Consider the following 17,748-nt stretch of genomic DNA (forward strand, 5'->3'; position numbering starts at 1 on the left):
CACTGGTGAGATTACCTCAGCTACACCTTTTATTATAAAAACAGGTATTCCATCTATACCTGACGCAGATTTAGTCTTTAAGGATTTAATAGCATCTCTTACATTTCTAGTTGTAATAGGATGTATTTTCGTTTCACAAAAAGTTTCTGATGATGTTAAATAATTATTTGTATTGCTAATATTTGAAAATGTCTGGTAGACTGATGCGAAGTACTCTGCAAACAAATTTGCCAATGACTCGCAGTCGGTAACCAGAGAATCATTTACTACTATTCCAGTTGCAGTCTTGTTATTACCCTTAGATACATATCTCCAAAATTTCTCAGGATTACTTTTTAATTGATTTTCCATTTTAGTATAGTGAATACGTTTGTCATCTTTTAACTGAGTCTTAAAAACCTTGCGGTAGTTAGCAAATAATAAATAGTCTTCGTGTTTTAATGTATTTTTATACTTTTTATGAGCTAAATTCTTTGCTTTTAATAAAGAAACAGATTTTTTGGAGTACCAACACGGATATTTAGATATTCTCGGCCTAGATTTCGGAATATTTGTTTCCATAGCTAATACAATTGCTTTTTCAAAATCGACAACAGCTTCATTTATATCTGGTTTTAACAAGATATTATACCAACCTATATTGGCCAGTTGTTGATATAATGCATAATAATCACCTCTAACAAATTGAAAACGTTCAGAAAACTTATTTATTTTACAACCTTTAGGTAAAAACATAATGATTTCAATCGGATAATGAAAAATGTCAGGATAGACCATGCACTGATTGGTTTTTCTTGACATAGAAGTAGCATTTGTGATAACAAGATCAAGAGCAGAAACTGAAGGTTCAACACACAGGTTAGTATTTTCCAAAAAACAGACAATTGCTGAAACTTCAATTTGGAGTAATAATATATTCCTGGAAGCTGTTCATTATTTAACCAATCAACTTTGGATATATTGAAATCTCCAAGAATCAATATATTATTTTCCAAAGGAATTAACCTACTAGAAATATGGTTCAAATAATTTTCAAAATTCACAGGGGAAAAAGTTGGTTGAAAATAAACACACGATATTAAGAAATTTTTTCCAGTATTACATTTTAATTCAATCCACACACATTCACTTATAAGTTCAAGATCAGGCCTGCGATTCACCATAAAGTTTTTCTTTATTGCTATCAAAGATCCACCACCTCTTTGACATGACTCTTCACTATATAATCTGTCGGCTCTAAAACATGTATAGGTATCTGGAAAATAATCGTAGTATCTATGAATATCGGATAACCATGTTTCTGTTACTGCAATTATATCATATTCACAGTCAGAAATTGAAGAGAAAAAATCCACGGACATTTTGATACCAAATTTTAAGGTTTAGGTTCATCATGCTTAGTAGGAGAATTATGATTAGTAACTTCGCCATAATTCCGCAATCTACCATAGAAAGGACCTATGAGAACACCTGTAGGCCACACTTTAGGATCATTAATTCGGGAAAAGTCTAATTTATTCACCTCTATATGAAAGGAAGAGTAAGAATTATGTTTAGTCTTCAATCTGGTACAAACCACTTCTTTCACATTGAGTTCCTTAACAATTCCTTCAACTTCTTCACTAGTAACTAACGGGTTAAGTCTTGTTACAAACAGTGCTTTTCTTCTTGATTTAGATACCAGGTTTGAATTACCTGAGCCACAGCCAACGGTGAGTTTCCTTGGTTCCCAACGGTTATAATAATAATAATAATAATAATAATAATAATAATAATAATAATAATAATAATAATAATAATAATAAATAACTAAATGAAAGGAAATGACAATACTTTTTCAGTGTATGAAATTAGAGCTAATAAGTAATTTGAGAAAAATTGCTGTAGTCTCGTCAACAATTACCATGTCAGAAATCTTAAGTGTATATAGCGTATAATAGAAACGTATAACAAAAAATTGAAGAATGCATTTTTACTGATTGATTGGAATTTTATGTTTTCTTTTTTTAAACACCGCGGCTATATGAGACGGGACCCGAGTAAGATTCGAACTCTGGTTTGTATCCGAGTCATGTATTCTAATGTGGCCATTGTGGTTCAGTGGTACAGCACTCACCTCTGGTTCGATCCCAGTTCCAGCCAAGTGGACTTCGTGGAGGGCAAATACAGTGTGCGCAGGTATTTTCGGAGTTACAAAGTTTCCTTTCATGTTCATTATTCCACTATTTATAATCCATTCCATGACCACAGCCTCCCTTAGTCTCAGTGCATAATCATCGGACGCTAAACTCCCCCCTAAAAAATATACACCCATCGGGAATCGAACTCGAGATGATGAACATAGAAAGCACATGTATTAGTTTCGCACATTACAAAAAAAATAAAGAATGTATTGAGTTAATCAGTTATTTATTGTGTCCATTTTTCGTAATACATGAAACTAAGCGTGTCACATTTTACTGCTATTATTGATAATAGTTATTGAAAAATACTAAAAATACAAACTGACCTAATTACAATTACCAATGCAACATTCCATCAGGATTTTTGAAAGTAAGAGAATAATGATCGTAAAGCATTGTCAAGTAAATATCGCGCTATATCAAGTTTTCCAAACCAACTGTACAACAAAAGTTGAAAATAAAGATTGAAAGGAAGAATCACCGTAGAACAAACAGAGCCCAAAATATTTTTCCAGTTAAGTAAAGAAAAGAAAAATAGTAAACCCTCTTTTGCGTGTTAATCCATCTGAACTCGACGGAGGCTATTCGATAAATGAAAACTTGCAGAAATCTGCTTTTACACTGTAGACATGAGCGCCTGAAGGGGGGGCTAAGGTCTCCTTGGCTCACGAAAATGTATACGTAATATAGCAAACCAAATAAATATCAGAAATACCAGACCTAATATAGGAACCATGGAGATGGGCTCCCTTAGAAAATTTTCTTCGAACGCCACTGCCTGTAGATACTGCTTTCTGCCATGTTTCGAGATCTAAACTTGCAATAAATAGTCCAAAAGTTCGCTCATATACAGGCTTCTTATTAAACTCAGACTTTTACTTAGCAAGAAATATTTGAAGGGGCAACTACCGTAAAACAAACAAAAACACAATATTTTCTCACGTAAGTAAAAAAAAAGAACAAAAAACTTTCGATTCATGTCATAAAGAATAAAAAAGAAAAACTGTTGATCCATGTCAAATAGAGACGATCTCAAAAAACTTGCAGATACCATTCTATAGGTACTGGTTCCTCCTATGTTCCGGAATGTAAACATGCAGTAATACAAAAGGCCGCTCAAGAGGTTTCCTACTAACAAGTAAGTTCACCTATTATAGAAACCTTTATCTGTGAAATAATCTTCCGATCTGCAGTGTGCAAAATTAAGTTGTAAATATCATATAAATATTTGTTAATCTTTCTGTTTATATTCTGTTATTACTTGCCATTATTTTTGTTACATATTTCTTATTAATAATTTATTATTGTCGAAACACGTTTCAGTCTAAATGACCAACGAGTTGTATCTGGAGTTATACATATTATATGCCTAAATAAAATGAAATAAATAAATACATGCCATTGGGGCTGGTGGCATGATCTTGTAATTCACTGTGCTAGAGACAAAATAGTGTGGTATAAAACGGCCCATGCTGTGAGGGTGGATTCCCCATGATGGTCTGTGCACTTCCAAACTACAAAAGATTCTAACCAAACTCGTGGTTCGTTACCCACGCTAATAGTTGGTCCCGACTTTCACAACTTTGGTGTTGCATATGGGCATAAAGCACAAAAACTCTAACAATGTGCTCATATCAAGGCTGATGCATATATGCATTTGCATCATCTGTTGAACAAAACTTCATACCCCTTGGTGTTGCATAAGGGCATAAATTACACACGCACACACAAAAAATCTCTAGTAATGTGCTCTCATATCAAGGCTGATGCATGTGCATTTGCATCATCTGTTGGACAAAACTTCATACCCCTAGGGTTGCATAAGGGCATAAATCACAAAAGACTCTAGCAATGTGCTCGTATCAAGGCTGATGCATGTGCATTTGCATCATCTGTTGGACAAAACTTCATACCCCTAGGGTTGCATAAGGGCATAAATCACAAAAGACTCTAGCAATGTGCTCGTATCAAGGCTGATGCATGTGCATTTGCATCATCTGTTGGACAAAACTTCATACCCCTAGGGTTGCATAAGGGCATAAATCACAAAAGACTCTAGCAATGTGCTCGTATCAAGGCTGATGCATGTGCATTTGCATCATCTGTTGGACAAAACTTCATACCCCTAGGGTTGCATAAGGGCATAAATCACAAAAGACTCTAGCAATGTGCTCGTATCAAGGCTGATGCATTTGCATTTGCATCATCTGTTGAACATAACTTCATAGCCTTGGTGTTGCATAAGGGCATAAAACACAAAAACTCTGCCTATGCGCTCATATCAAGAGTGATACATATGCATTTGCATCATCTGTTGAACAGAACTTCAATCATCTACTCTTGAAATTTGGATGAAACGTATGATAATACCAGTATAGAAATGAATACTCAGTAACTAACCACTGGCATGACAGTTACTGGATGGGACTGAGCCGCTCCAACGTCATCTGTTAGCGACCGGCTAAACTACGTCCAGTCTAACGAGGAACACGTGCTCAGCGTGCCACGTTGCTCTATCAGGCGGATCAGAAGCTTTCTAGGGCTAGTGGCTCTCAAGTCTTTTATTTACGCGAATCTCTAGTTTGTCTCACGACGCTGAGTAAACGCCGAAAATTAGGAAGCGCCGGCCCGGAATCGAACCCGAGACCACGTAGACGTGAGTGTAATGAATACTCTGAATATAATTTGAGTACAAGTAAAAATATACTCAATTACAGAATTTCAGAATTTATTGGTTACAAGTATGAAGAAAGCACTCGTTTGTGATAGTTCAGTTGTCTGTAATACACTGAAAAAACTGAGTTCTCCGGACAGCGGTATACTGTACAGTCCGCAGCAAAAAACTTGCAACGTGAGCATGTAAATTTATTGTGAAACTACGCCCAACAGCCCAGGGAATCAACATAACGTCTAAGTGTTACGAATCACGCCAGAAGAAATATCAGCGTCTTCCCCTGCACACTTATTTTGGAGTAAAAGACTTCGTCGTTTCACAATTAACTTGCATGCTCATGTTGCAGGTTTTTTGCTGCGGACTGTACAAATATGCTTGCGGAATCCTCTTGCTTACTACAGAAATGAGTGCGGAGCATACGTTATTCTTATGCTACATAGGCACTGCCCTTAGATGTTATATCATGCCACTGCAGGATATCTGACATTTAACAGTTTCCCGTATATCACATGCATATACTTATGTTACATTCCTCAGCCATGTGTTATATACGTCCATTTGTATTCCATTTGTATGTGAGATCCTGACCGCCTATATTGTTTCATACCGAAAGTACGTATAGATGGAACACATACGGAAAGCATTATGCAACATGTGTTTTCAGTTATATGTCTAACTAACTAACTAACTCTATGGCCTATGGAACCCGGAGGTTCAATGCCGCGTTCACAAAAGCTCTCCACTGACTTCTATTCTTAGCTAATTGCATCCAGTTTTTACTTTGTATTCCTATCTCTGCGAGATCCATCTTAATATTGTCCTCCCATCTGCGCCTAGGTCTTCCTAATGGTCGTTTTCCGTTGGGTCTTCCAGTCAAGATTTGAAAGCGTTTCTACTTTCTTCCATTCTAGCTACATGACCTGCCCACCTAAGCTTCCTAGACTTGACGACCCTAACAATGTTGGGTAAACCATATAAATTATGTAGTTCCTCGTTATGAAGTTTCCGCCATTCCCCATTCCTGTTCCTCTTGGGTCCGAATATTCTTCTCAGGATCCTGTTCTCAAATACTTTCAGTCTATGTTCTTCCCACAGAGTAAGCGACCATGTTTCGCAACGATACAGAACAACAGACATAATTATCGTTTTATATATTTTAAGCTTCAAATTCTTCGACAGAATTCGCGACAAGAGATTTTGAACCGAATACTAACACGAATTCCTTGCTTTTAGTCGACATTTAATTTCTTCGTGAATATGATTTTCGTCTATTAATATTGATCCTAAATATTTGAAAGTATCCACTTTATCAAAAGTATTATTTAATATCTTAACGCCTCCACAATTTGCCGTATTACGGTCCCGACGCACTTCCATGTATTTAGTTTTCTCTGCATTTACTTCTAAACCCATGTCCCTGCAAGCGTTTAATAAGATCTCTGCATTTCTTTCTATTGTTCTCCTATCATCCCCTATTAAATTTACATCATCAGCATATACCATAACCTGGTCAATACCGTTCAACTCTAGGCCCTGGTTGCTATCTTTGATTTTCCTTATGTCAGTTATACGTCTGCTGTACGTTAAGTCAAAAAGCACAGGAATTACGCATGTAATCTACCTTTTTAAGTACGCCACCTACAACTTTTTTCTCTCAGTATATATTACTTGCAATCACTGATGATAACAATTCCATTCATAACTTGATAATACTCATATATGATTTAAACGTAACACACAATTTCTGATGCCGGACATGCTCAATTTACTTTTTCAGTATTACTACAGCAATATATGCGTTAGCGAATAAAATACACCATATTTTATTCCTACAAAACATATTCAATTATTTTGTGAGTTATGACTAAGAGAATTAAGTTTCACTGAAACCAATTATAAGAGACATTTACGTAAGTTTCTACCTGAGTAATTCTTTATGAGGATAATTCATTTTATACAGTAAGCGCTTGTCACCTCTTGAGTGTGCAATAAATAAGGGCAAAACAATGCAAAATAATGTTCAAGTTCTAATAATAGCAGTTTCAACATTTAAAACCTAATACTAATTTTACTTAATTTCAGTCGTTCGGACTTTACTTTGAATTATTTACTCCATTTCGAATCATATCACACACTCACCTTGTGAATACTAGGCACAGTAGAGTAGCTGATAGGATCATTAGCTGCTGTGATAGTGCAGATTGTGATTTTTGCATTGCACGGTGAAGGTCGTTCTGAAAAGAAAGAGAAAAAAAAAGTTAAATTAGATTTCCTGCACTCCAATAATCAGTTACATGTGCTGTAAAATTACGCAATACATAATACGAAATACGCGAATGACAAACAATATATTAAATCATCACTAGAAGGGAAAGTTTAAGAAAGAAACGGACTTTGAAACCGAAAATAGAGAATGTGGACAGCATTAAGGAATAAACAAACAAAAAGAGTTTAATACTTCCATTTTGCCAATCAAACTTTGAGTTGAGAACAGGGAGAAAACCATACACTGACGTACTACCGAATTAGGCACATCTGACTAAAGTTGAGTTCAGTTGATTTTGAGTTTAACGTCCCGTTCAGCAGCGAGGCTATATGAGACGTGGAGCTACTGATTAACGTGGAATCCGAATCACATGAGCTCCCGCCGGGAATCGAACCCGGGCCTCCCACGCCAAAGGCGCCTGATTAAAGTTCTCGCATTGCAACGCCCACATATACGTTGTCCCAATTACTCGCGTTGGAGGTATAAATAAGCAAGACTTGAAACTGCAAGGCACAGAAATCGTGACAAACTGAATGGGAAAAGTCATGGGACATGTTCAACTGATGACAGATTTTAGTGCTCGACGAATGGAGCACTCCATTTCGGAAATTGGGAATCAACTGGAGTTCTCGCGTACTACAGTTGCAAAGGTGTGTCGAGATTATGCAAACGCAAGAAAGACATCCGGGAACCGGTCACAGTCCAAAGGTCAGTGACCCCTCAATGAACGTGGACTGTGCCGGCTGAGCCCTATTATATGAACCATTAGGGAGGGGCTAGAGTCTGTCGCAAATCATATCCCAGCCCGAACGAAAGTTCCTGTGAAGTGTTAGTTCACGGACAGTTCAACGTTTCCTGCATCGTCTTGGCTTCAGGAGCAGCAAACCAACCCGAGAGCCCCCACTCAGAGACCGCCTTGCATGGGTTCGCAAGCACAGGTATTGGGCAATAGTACAGTGAAACGGGTAGCCTGAAAGATGAGTTCCTATTCTAGTTGCATCACGCCGAAAGAAGAATCCGAATCTGGCGACAATAGCATGAAGTCATGAATCCTGCATGTCAAATTGGTACAGTACAAGGTGGTGTACCAATTATGGCCTGGGATGTCTTTAGTTGGATTAATGGTCCCAACAATTCCCATGTAAGAGGATTCCTGAATGCCAATCTGTATGTGGACATCCTGGGGCACACATGCTCGTGACCAGGGTTCATGTAAACAGGACAGATATTTTCCAGCAAACAACTGTCCAGCCCGCAGATCCCAGTTGTATTTAGGCACAATCAAATGATTCGAAGAACATCCTACCGACCTCAAGTTAAATACAAATCCCTCTTTGCAGTCCAGATTTGAATCCAGAAACGGTGAGGTAGTGAGAAACGCTTTTCATATGGATCTAACATAGCAAGAATAGTGTAGTGTAATATTCGGTACAGTAATATCACACGAGTTTTCTCCTCACCATTTTTTTTAATTAAAAAAAGACGTAATACAGTTTATATACAACATTACAAATAGAATATGACCAATTAATAACTGATGACTTCTGCCTCGAAGTGTCTGTTTTTATAGCCAGCCTTTGGAGACGTAGCCTGTGGAGAGGTTGAAGGGGTTCTCTTCGTGTTCCGTCGGTGACGGCATCTGTTGGCTGCTTGGTGGTACGTAGTTTTATTTACTAATATAGGTTGTTTCCAATGTGAGGGAATATTACAACAGATTCTAGCTTCATCCATACTTCTGTATTTTAAACTTGGAATGGCAGAAATTTAGTTCTTTGATTTTACAATATTGAGTAAGAACAGTACGAAATATCGTTAATTATTATTTTATTTTATTTTAATATATGGTTTCAATGTACCAACAATAGGCTCCGTTTCCTTTTTCGTTACATCTCTATTGAAACCGGAAGTATTAGAGTGAACCACTTCCGCATACACTATTAGATTTCCACACAAGGAAGATAACATAAGAGATTCCTAGAAATGTTTTTCTGATATGGATTCATCACGAAAACAGGCTCCATATCTGTTCTTAACATAATTGAAACTTAAAAGCGGTATCCTACTACTTCCGGTGTTAATATTATAGTGATCAGGAGGACTCGTGAAGCTTGAGATAGGTTTATTAATTTTACCATCCAGTAGAACGGGGGGGGGTATCCCAGTCGGCAAACCCCCCATCCATTTTGCCAGTGTCGTTTCTCGCGCTATGCGGAGAACATTTCCTGAGGATACAGGGTTATCGGATTGCCACTAAGTTTTGTTTTGTTATTATTTTTATGGTCGTTGTTTTATATTTTTGTTTTTATTATTGTTGTTATTTAATTCGAGTACTTGTTAGTGTTCGTGTTGTAACTCTAAGTTTTTTTTTTTTTTTTGGTCACTCGTTTGCCATGTCTTCTAAATTTGGCAACGTTGTTGGTGCACTTTTGCTGCTTTACTTTCCTCAAGTGAATGTTCGGAAGGTAGCTCCACGAATCGTACCGAATTTTTCCGATGCATCACACGTGATAGAAAACGCTTTTATGATTTGTGTAGAGTCTACGCTTCACGAATCGTAGTGGTCACTAGAGTTCTCTCTGTAATGCTTTGAAAGCCTACCTATTTCGTGTTGGAAAACGAAACTCATAGGTCATTATTGTTGGTTGTTAATAATTCAATTGTTGGTATTGTCTGCTACGTATTTGGAAGTCTGTTTAATAAATAAATGATTAAAGAAATATCATAATAAATACACATCCAGCTACAATAAACTAATTTTCCGTTAGTGCTTTCAACTGTCACTTAAATTCTTTGGAAGGGAAACAACAAGAAAAGGCAAGGAAAAAATACAGCTAAACGTATCTGCAATTCACATTTGTTTGTAAATCGATATTGTGTATGATTAATCACAGAAACGTTTAAAGTTCGACGTTGCAAATGTGTATGCTTGTTTGAATATGACTGTTGCTAGGCAACTTAAAAAAAAAATGAACGAAATATTTTAAGAGGGAAATTTCTTACAAATGTGGAAATTAATAATGTATTTACGTATTGAAGCAGCTCACGTCAGCTTTAATAAAAAGCTGAAATGCTCTGTTTCTTGCCCGGGAACATGGGCTTAATGGGAAATATTTCCAGGATCAAGATTAGGAATTAAATTTCTGGGTTTTCGGAACCTATGGCCATGTTAGCCCGTCACGTATGAGGGATGATGTCCCTCGGTGATCACACTATTCGAGGAAAGGGAAGAAAGGAAGCGGCCTAGAACCTGTATTTTGGGTACCAAACCGACATTTGCCTGGTGTGAATGAGGAAAACCTTACGCAGGGGCTGGCCTGAAAAAAAAACTTTTACAATTTTTCGACTGGGTGTCCACACTGGGAATCGAACCGGAACCGCTCACACCAAACACAAAAAATCGTAGGTTCGGAAAATTCGTTTGGATAAGCTCGACTTCATGTATTTACGGCAAAAACATTCGAAAGACGATTTAATGGGAAGTCCTATACGATGAAAGGTGGGACAAATTTCCATTGATGTTTGGAATTCTATTGAAGGTGACAAGGTCATTCAAACCATGTAAGATTATACACATGGGTTACACAAGTTTACCGGCACTGATAATGTTGTTTCAACTACTGTAAACACTGACAAACTGAAAACACCAATGATACTTTTGGATTTTCATTGATGAAAAATCTTACGTTGTCAAAATAATTATTTTTAATCAGCTGGAAGCCAAGCTTTGTTCCAGAAGATTTTGTCCGGAGGGCAAAATCAAAATGTGAGGCGTCTGCATTTGGACAGTATTTTGGTATATTGAAAATATCAACTTTTTGTAGCCCCCCCTGGAGGGGGGAGGGCGGTTGGCCAACTATACAAGGAGACGGCAAAAATCCCTTCCCCGAAAGTATTCCTGAATAACTGCACACTGTTGGAAACTTTCTGATCTATCAGTCTTAAGAAAAAAAGAAATAGCTATGAAACCTATTGTCATCATGAACCTCTTTCTATTAGCGTAGCACTGTCTGTTAAATTCAATCCAACCCAGAAAGCTATTATTTTTTTAAGTTTAGCGTCCCGTTCAGTAACAAGGCTATATGAGACACATGATCTTACATCTTAATCTGAGATCCGAACCACATGATACAGCTCATTCGTGGCTAAGCGATTAGCGTACGCGCCTTTGGCGTGGGAGAGACTGTTCGATTCCCAGCAGGAGCTCATGTGGTTCGGATTCCACGCTAATCAGTAGGCCCACGTCTCATATAGCCTCGCTGTTGAACGGAATGTTAAACTCAAAATCCCCTCAACTCAACCGAACCACACGATCTCTCTCCGAGAATCGAACCCTGGTCTACCAAACAAAAGACAATACACTAACCACTTAGCCACGAAGGAGCCCCAGAATTGCTTTCAAATGGAACTACTGCCATACATTGACTTCTAGGAAGCATTTTCTTTGCTAAAACTATTCCAAAAGAGTTATTTCAGATTTTGCTTTGGAAAGGGGAAGTGAAGTTATTAATTCAATGTATTTATGTACCGTACATGAAACAAAGAAGATCGTTAACTAACAGATTAGTTGTAGTTTGTCTTCCCTAAGACATTCTCATTTACGCATGTATTACTTGTAAAAGCGTTAATCATTTGATATAATTTTATTGTAAATACAATGAATGCTTAGCAATAAGGGACAATAAAAATGTTGCTATACAAATTTATCCTTACTAATTGGTTATAATCTGAGTGCAAAACCTTACAGTGTGGAAGTAAAAGTACGGTCTCTTCATCTTGACCTACAGAGCTTAACGAAGAGTAATTTTTTTATCGTGTTCATTATTTTATGTGTAATTTATACTTCAGCTTTAATTGAAACTTTGCCCTTTTTAATTAAGTTTATTTTAACTTAGTGGGTGGAATATGAATTCTACATCCTACACAAAGGACGTTCTACGAATGACTAAAACATTTCTACCTCTTGAGCTCCTTTTCTTCCTCTTTCTTAATTTATCTGAGAATATAATTTCTACGAAATGGAAGATGATTAAAGCTCTTCTGAATCTTCTAAGCCTCTATATTATCTAAGAGTTTCCATGGTAATTGAAACTAGAGCGGGGTCAATTATTCTGGGCTATTTCTCAGCTGGATTCAGCTTTCCAATTGAGCAATCTATAGATACACACTGGGTACATACAAATATCATTTTGAAAGAAACGAATTACAACATTGCATACAAAACAGTCACGTAATAACAATAATATTGAATTTTTAAGGTTAGTATCTTACGATTATGCTATACAGGCTATCGAGGATGGGCGATCAATAACTCTATAGGCATTGATGAAATGAGGGAGAAAACGGTAGAATCTGGAGGAAACTTACAAACATGATGCCCGTCAGGAACTCACATAGCTTACAATTGAAACAGAAACCACTTACACCAGAGGTGATCACTTTCTAAGCCACCTCGTCAGTAATAATACTAATACTACTACTATTAATAATAATAATACATACACTCATGTCCAAAATGATTGTCGCATATTTATAACTGTTTTCTTGTAAGAATATAATTTGATAATGATTTTGCAGGGTACTTTTAATACTGACACTGTGTGTATAATCGGGGAATATATATTTGTGATAAATTTCATAGGAAAAGAATTATAAATACGAAAATTACAATGAGTAAAACAAAGTGTTGCTAAATGTTCAAGAAAGTTTTATTTTCGTTTTATTATTCTTATTTACTGGTCTTTTGACATGAAATTTGTCACATACATGTCTTTACCGATTATACACATACTAACATTATAAGAAATAACGGGCGAATTCGTTATCAACTTTCGTATTCCTCCAACAACATATTTATAGACATACGACAATAATTTTGGACGTGGGTGTACATAGGAGAGCAGATTTTGGGTTTAGAACGAAAACGTTATCACACATACATTTCTTTCAGAGTTGGATTCATTAAATTACTTCCGGACATGTTCAAAGTACGTACATTTGCGTTTAGGCATGAAAACTTGTCAGACATGCATGAACATATATCATTGTATTCATCTTAAAGAACTGCATTCATCTTCAAATGGATCTGTAATCTGGGGATGGTAATCTGGACATGTCCGCAAGTGATTGCAATGAATTCAACTCTCCAATATGAATGCAATGATATATGTATCATGCATATGCTGGTAATGTTTTTATGCCTATACCCAAGTATCTGTAATCCGGGTAGAGATGGTACAGAGACTAAAACTAGTCTCAGTATTGCCTCGAAATTTTGAGACGAGACCGAGATCAAGTCGGGTGTTTATGAGTCGAGTAGAGACCGAGACTCAACGAATCGATTCTTGCTCGAGACAAGACCGGGATCGAAAAAGACACTTGTGAATTGAGACGAGATAAAGCTCCATCTCTTTCATCTAGAATATTTAACAAAAATATTGAAATTACTTCAAGTCAAAATTCGTTGCGTTGTCAAGCTATATGTTAGTTCGTGAAATGAATGTTCTTGGATGGCTGCAGTCAAATTCATATACGGAAAAAGGAACGGAGGAGCAAACCCAGTTTTGATCACTTGCTGTATAGCAAATGTTATAAAACGGCATACAAATTTTGTGTTGGAATTCAATATATGTTATTCTTTTTCCAGTCATTTTACATATGCACTTTAAGAGCATGTTGTCAACATATTTCGAAACAACTTCCAACACAATATTTTCTCCATACAGTTCAGCAATTCTCCAGGGAATATCGCAAGATTTGTAGTTATTTTACTGCATCTGATCGTATAAGAAAAGGCACCAACTGTTATTATTTGAAACTTGAATAATACCTACAGGCCGAAATAATGAAGAAGCAGGTATTCCGGAACAAGTTATTCCAAGATCATGGAAAAAATGAAGAACATAAGATTAAACCAAGAATTGGTTACTACTATCTTAACATTTGGCATTAAAAAAAAAAAAAAACTGTTGAGATTAATAAGAAATAAAGGTGCTGAAAAAGATCTCGGAACCGATTTAGCGGAATTCTACTGTATAATGACATTTCATCCCTTCTGTATTTAGAAAATATTTATTGTACATTGGTTTTGGAATATAAAATTGTAACTATACCGAAAGAGAATTGTGAATGTGAGTTCAGAAACAGTACAAATCGAATTAAACGTTGAATGTTTAGTGGACAGGCTAGCGAAATAATTGTAGAGTTATATCACTGTAAAACTGATATCAATGTGTTTATATACACGTTACATCTACAGCTCGCTATGATAGTATCTAAGACAGATTTTCAGAAAAGAAGTTATAAGTAGTGAAAAATATGTGGAAACTATGTCATGAAAATCATATATTCAAAATTCCGTTGTTCTTTAAATCTGGAAATACGGTTACCTTACATTTACCTTGCCATATTTTGAATGATCTGAGATTTTTCTGTGTGGATAGAATTACTAAAGCAACAAAGGAAAACATATGGATAATAATAATACAGCATGTAAGCACTAGAGATAAAATTAAAGAAAACGTGTTGTAATACTAGTAAATTCGTGTGTTGGGGGAACACAGAGAATATCAATGTAGCGCTTCAATAAATACTATTACTACTAATAGTACTGATACTACTATACATAACCTTTCATCATCCAAGACTACTTTTTTTTTTTTATTTCAACTTGAACGATGCAACGAGAGAAGAATTCATAATTAAAACAAAATGAAGTTTAGCCTAAAGGGAGGATCTCGTGGATGTTATATACAGTAAGAAAGAGAGTTTAAAAAAATGAAATGCAGGCAATCAGCCTTCTACTGTCGTTCATAGCTACTAATGAAGTCGTCTTCTCAGCTTACAATGATAACCATAGCAACAATGAAAACAAGAAAGAAACAAAGGATAATGACGAAAACATAAAACAAGAAAATAAGAAAGAAAAAAACTAAGTTAGCCGTCTGTTTTAATGACTTTAATAACTAGTGGGGTAAAAATGGTCAAGTTCTGCGCAGTCACAGAAGGGGAAAATTTTCAAGGCGCAAATTTGCGGTTTGATAATTACATTCCAGAAGAGCAGCATATGGAGGAACTGTCCGTGACATTATTAGTAAAAGCTTGGTCTGTCTTTCTTTTGTTTTCCTTCCTTGCATACTATATAGTTCCGTTCCAGTCTTCTTGCACAAAAATTTGAAGCAACTTCCTACATCCACAGACCAAAGAGATATACTAAGATTTGCATTAGCGTCTTTGGCTTGCAAAATAAGTCTCTGGTTTTAAATTTCTCTTCTTCGTCTTTACGATTCCCCGCCCAAGAAGATAATCCAGAATTTCAAGGCATGCACAATAATGATTTGAAGTTGGTATTTCTTTTATTAGGTTTGGGTTGCGTGAAATGGAACCAAAATTCACTACTACTCTTTTAGGACTAAATGAAAAAAGTACTTTTTGTTGTTGAATAAACTTATCATGGCATTTAATCATAATCATTTATATGCTAATTTATTTTAACATATAGTTATAAATTTAAAATAATATGTAGATTTATTTGCATAAATTAGCGATGTCAATAAAGGTTTTTGCTTATTGTTTTCGAAGTTGACTTGAATTATTATAATATGTAGTATGGCATTTCCTCAACAGATGTCGGCACTCTCATGATTATAACATGTGACGGACGTATGATAATGAAACAAAATGGCTGGTGCACGCTTGACATTTAACGAACGCAAGTTCATTTAAAGTGGTATTTCGAGTTTGAAATTGTCGCTGAAGTTTAACATCAGTGGTGGTGAGATGTAAGTCTTCAACACGTCGCATGAGATCTAGGGGAAAGTAACTACAAAAAATGCGGTTTTCGTTTTCTTCATGTCTGGATATAATTTTGAAAGCCCCACTTGGTGTAAATGGAACGTAACGTAATCTGTTCTCCTTGTCGATCATCTGTTGTAATGTAGCTGATTACCATCTTATCAAAAATACATGTTTCTAAGAAAATAATATTTTTGTCCTCTTGTCTGTAAACCTACGAAAATGGAGTTACGCTCCTCTGGTTCTCATGCAACGAACAGAAACTTCTACACACACTTGGCAATTATACGCTTTGTGATAAGTTTAGATATTACGAGAGTATTTTCAAAAGTTTTTCGGCCCGACACTGAAATATGTGTTATACCACTAGTACGTGGTGCGTATTAGAAAAGGGCTGATAATTTTTTACGCAGGGTTGGCGACACTGATAAAGTTGAGTATGCGCAGAAGCATGCCCTAGTATTCTGTGCTTGCAACAGAGAGATAGAATCATCAGAGTAGCAGTAAGGTGAAATGACTGTCTTAATACAAAAGTCCGTCAAATGTGAAGTGAGATCTGTCATAGCTCATAGACTACGATCTCTAGCGCTAAAGGACAGAGTACAACTGACATTCATCGACAATTGTGTGCCATTTACGGGTTGACAACGAGTGAAGAGAAGGTCAGGCAATCGTGCAGAGATATTTGAGAAGGGCGCTAAAATGGCGATTAGCGTAGCGGAAAGCCTAGTGTTCAGACTGACGATCTGGTGGAAAAAATGCGTTAACGAGAAAGTGCGGTCTAATTGTCGGTTCATAAATTAACTTGCCAAAGAGTTTCCAGAAGTGTGTAGGAAAACAGTGTATTGAATTGAGACTGACAAGGTGGGTTATAACAAACTGTACGAGATGGGCGTCAAAAAATTTGACGGACACCTACAAAAAGCAAAGAACAATAGCTGTACGTGATTTTTTCGCCCGCTTCGGGGAGGATGGGGATGACCTCTTTTCTCGCATAATGACGGGACATGAAATGTGAATATTGTACGCCACTGACGAGTCGAAGCAGCAGTCAATGCAATGGCGGAACTCTGGTTCTCGAAAGCGAAGAATGGAATACGATGGCTCAGTGGTAAAACGCTTAGTGCACGGGGTTCCTGGTTCGATCTCCACTCAAGTAAGTTTCGATGGACACAATCGTATCCGTGGGTTTTCTTGGGCACTCTCGTTTCTCCATCATTCTCATTCCACCAATTATTCCATCATTCACTTGCTTTAATCGTCGTCTCCCTTAGCCCAAAGGGCATAGCATAACTATGGAACATTAAACTGAAATATTTCATTTCCAAAGCGAAGAAATTCAAACCAACCATCAGATTACAAAATCATGGGAACCGTTTTTTGAGACCAAAAAGGTGTGATTTTTGTGGAATTATTAGAACAAGGACGAACAGTTACAGCAGATATGTATTGCCAAACACTGAATAATCTGCGACATGCCATCCAAAATCGGCGGAGAGAAATGCTATGTACTGGAATTATTTTGATCCATGACAACGCCCGCCCACATACAGCTACTCATAGTGTTGAGGGAATTCGAAGATTGCAAATTTGTGTTGTTTCAAAGCAAACTTGCGTTTTATTGTAATATGTACTAAACTTGTGATGTATAATTAAGTCATAGAGTTTTCTTTCGTTAAAATGTGGATGCATTTCTTTTTTCGATCTACTCATTATACGAGACCTTAGTAATGTTGAGATATCCAATTGATAGCAACGATCTATACGCGTATATGATCAAATAACATCGTGCCATAAGTGCTACGTTCTACGATGCTACGCATCAGCCTTAAACG

General features: G+C 36.6%; 1 protein-coding gene across 5 annotated transcripts in view; it reads right to left on the reverse strand.

Annotated features, from left to right (window-relative positions):
* The window catches only part of SLO2 (slowpoke 2), a 664,715-nt gene that overhangs the window by 129,457 nt on the left and 517,510 nt on the right, over positions 1 to 17,748 (reverse strand). For all 5 annotated transcript variants that reach the window (XM_081764837.1, XM_081764838.1, XM_081764841.1 and 2 more), the window contains one exon: positions 6,997 to 7,091. In XM_081764837.1, coding sequence (XP_081620963.1) covers positions 6,997 to 7,091 — 95 coding nt within the window. The remainder of the gene's footprint in view (positions 1 to 6,996; positions 7,092 to 17,748) is intronic.

The sequence above is a fragment of the Thermobia domestica genome, chromosome 7 (genome assembly GCF_964235325.1).
Source record: "Thermobia domestica chromosome 7, izTheDome1.hap1.1, whole genome shotgun sequence".
NCBI classification, from domain to species: domain Eukaryota; kingdom Metazoa; phylum Arthropoda; class Insecta; order Zygentoma; family Lepismatidae; genus Thermobia; species Thermobia domestica.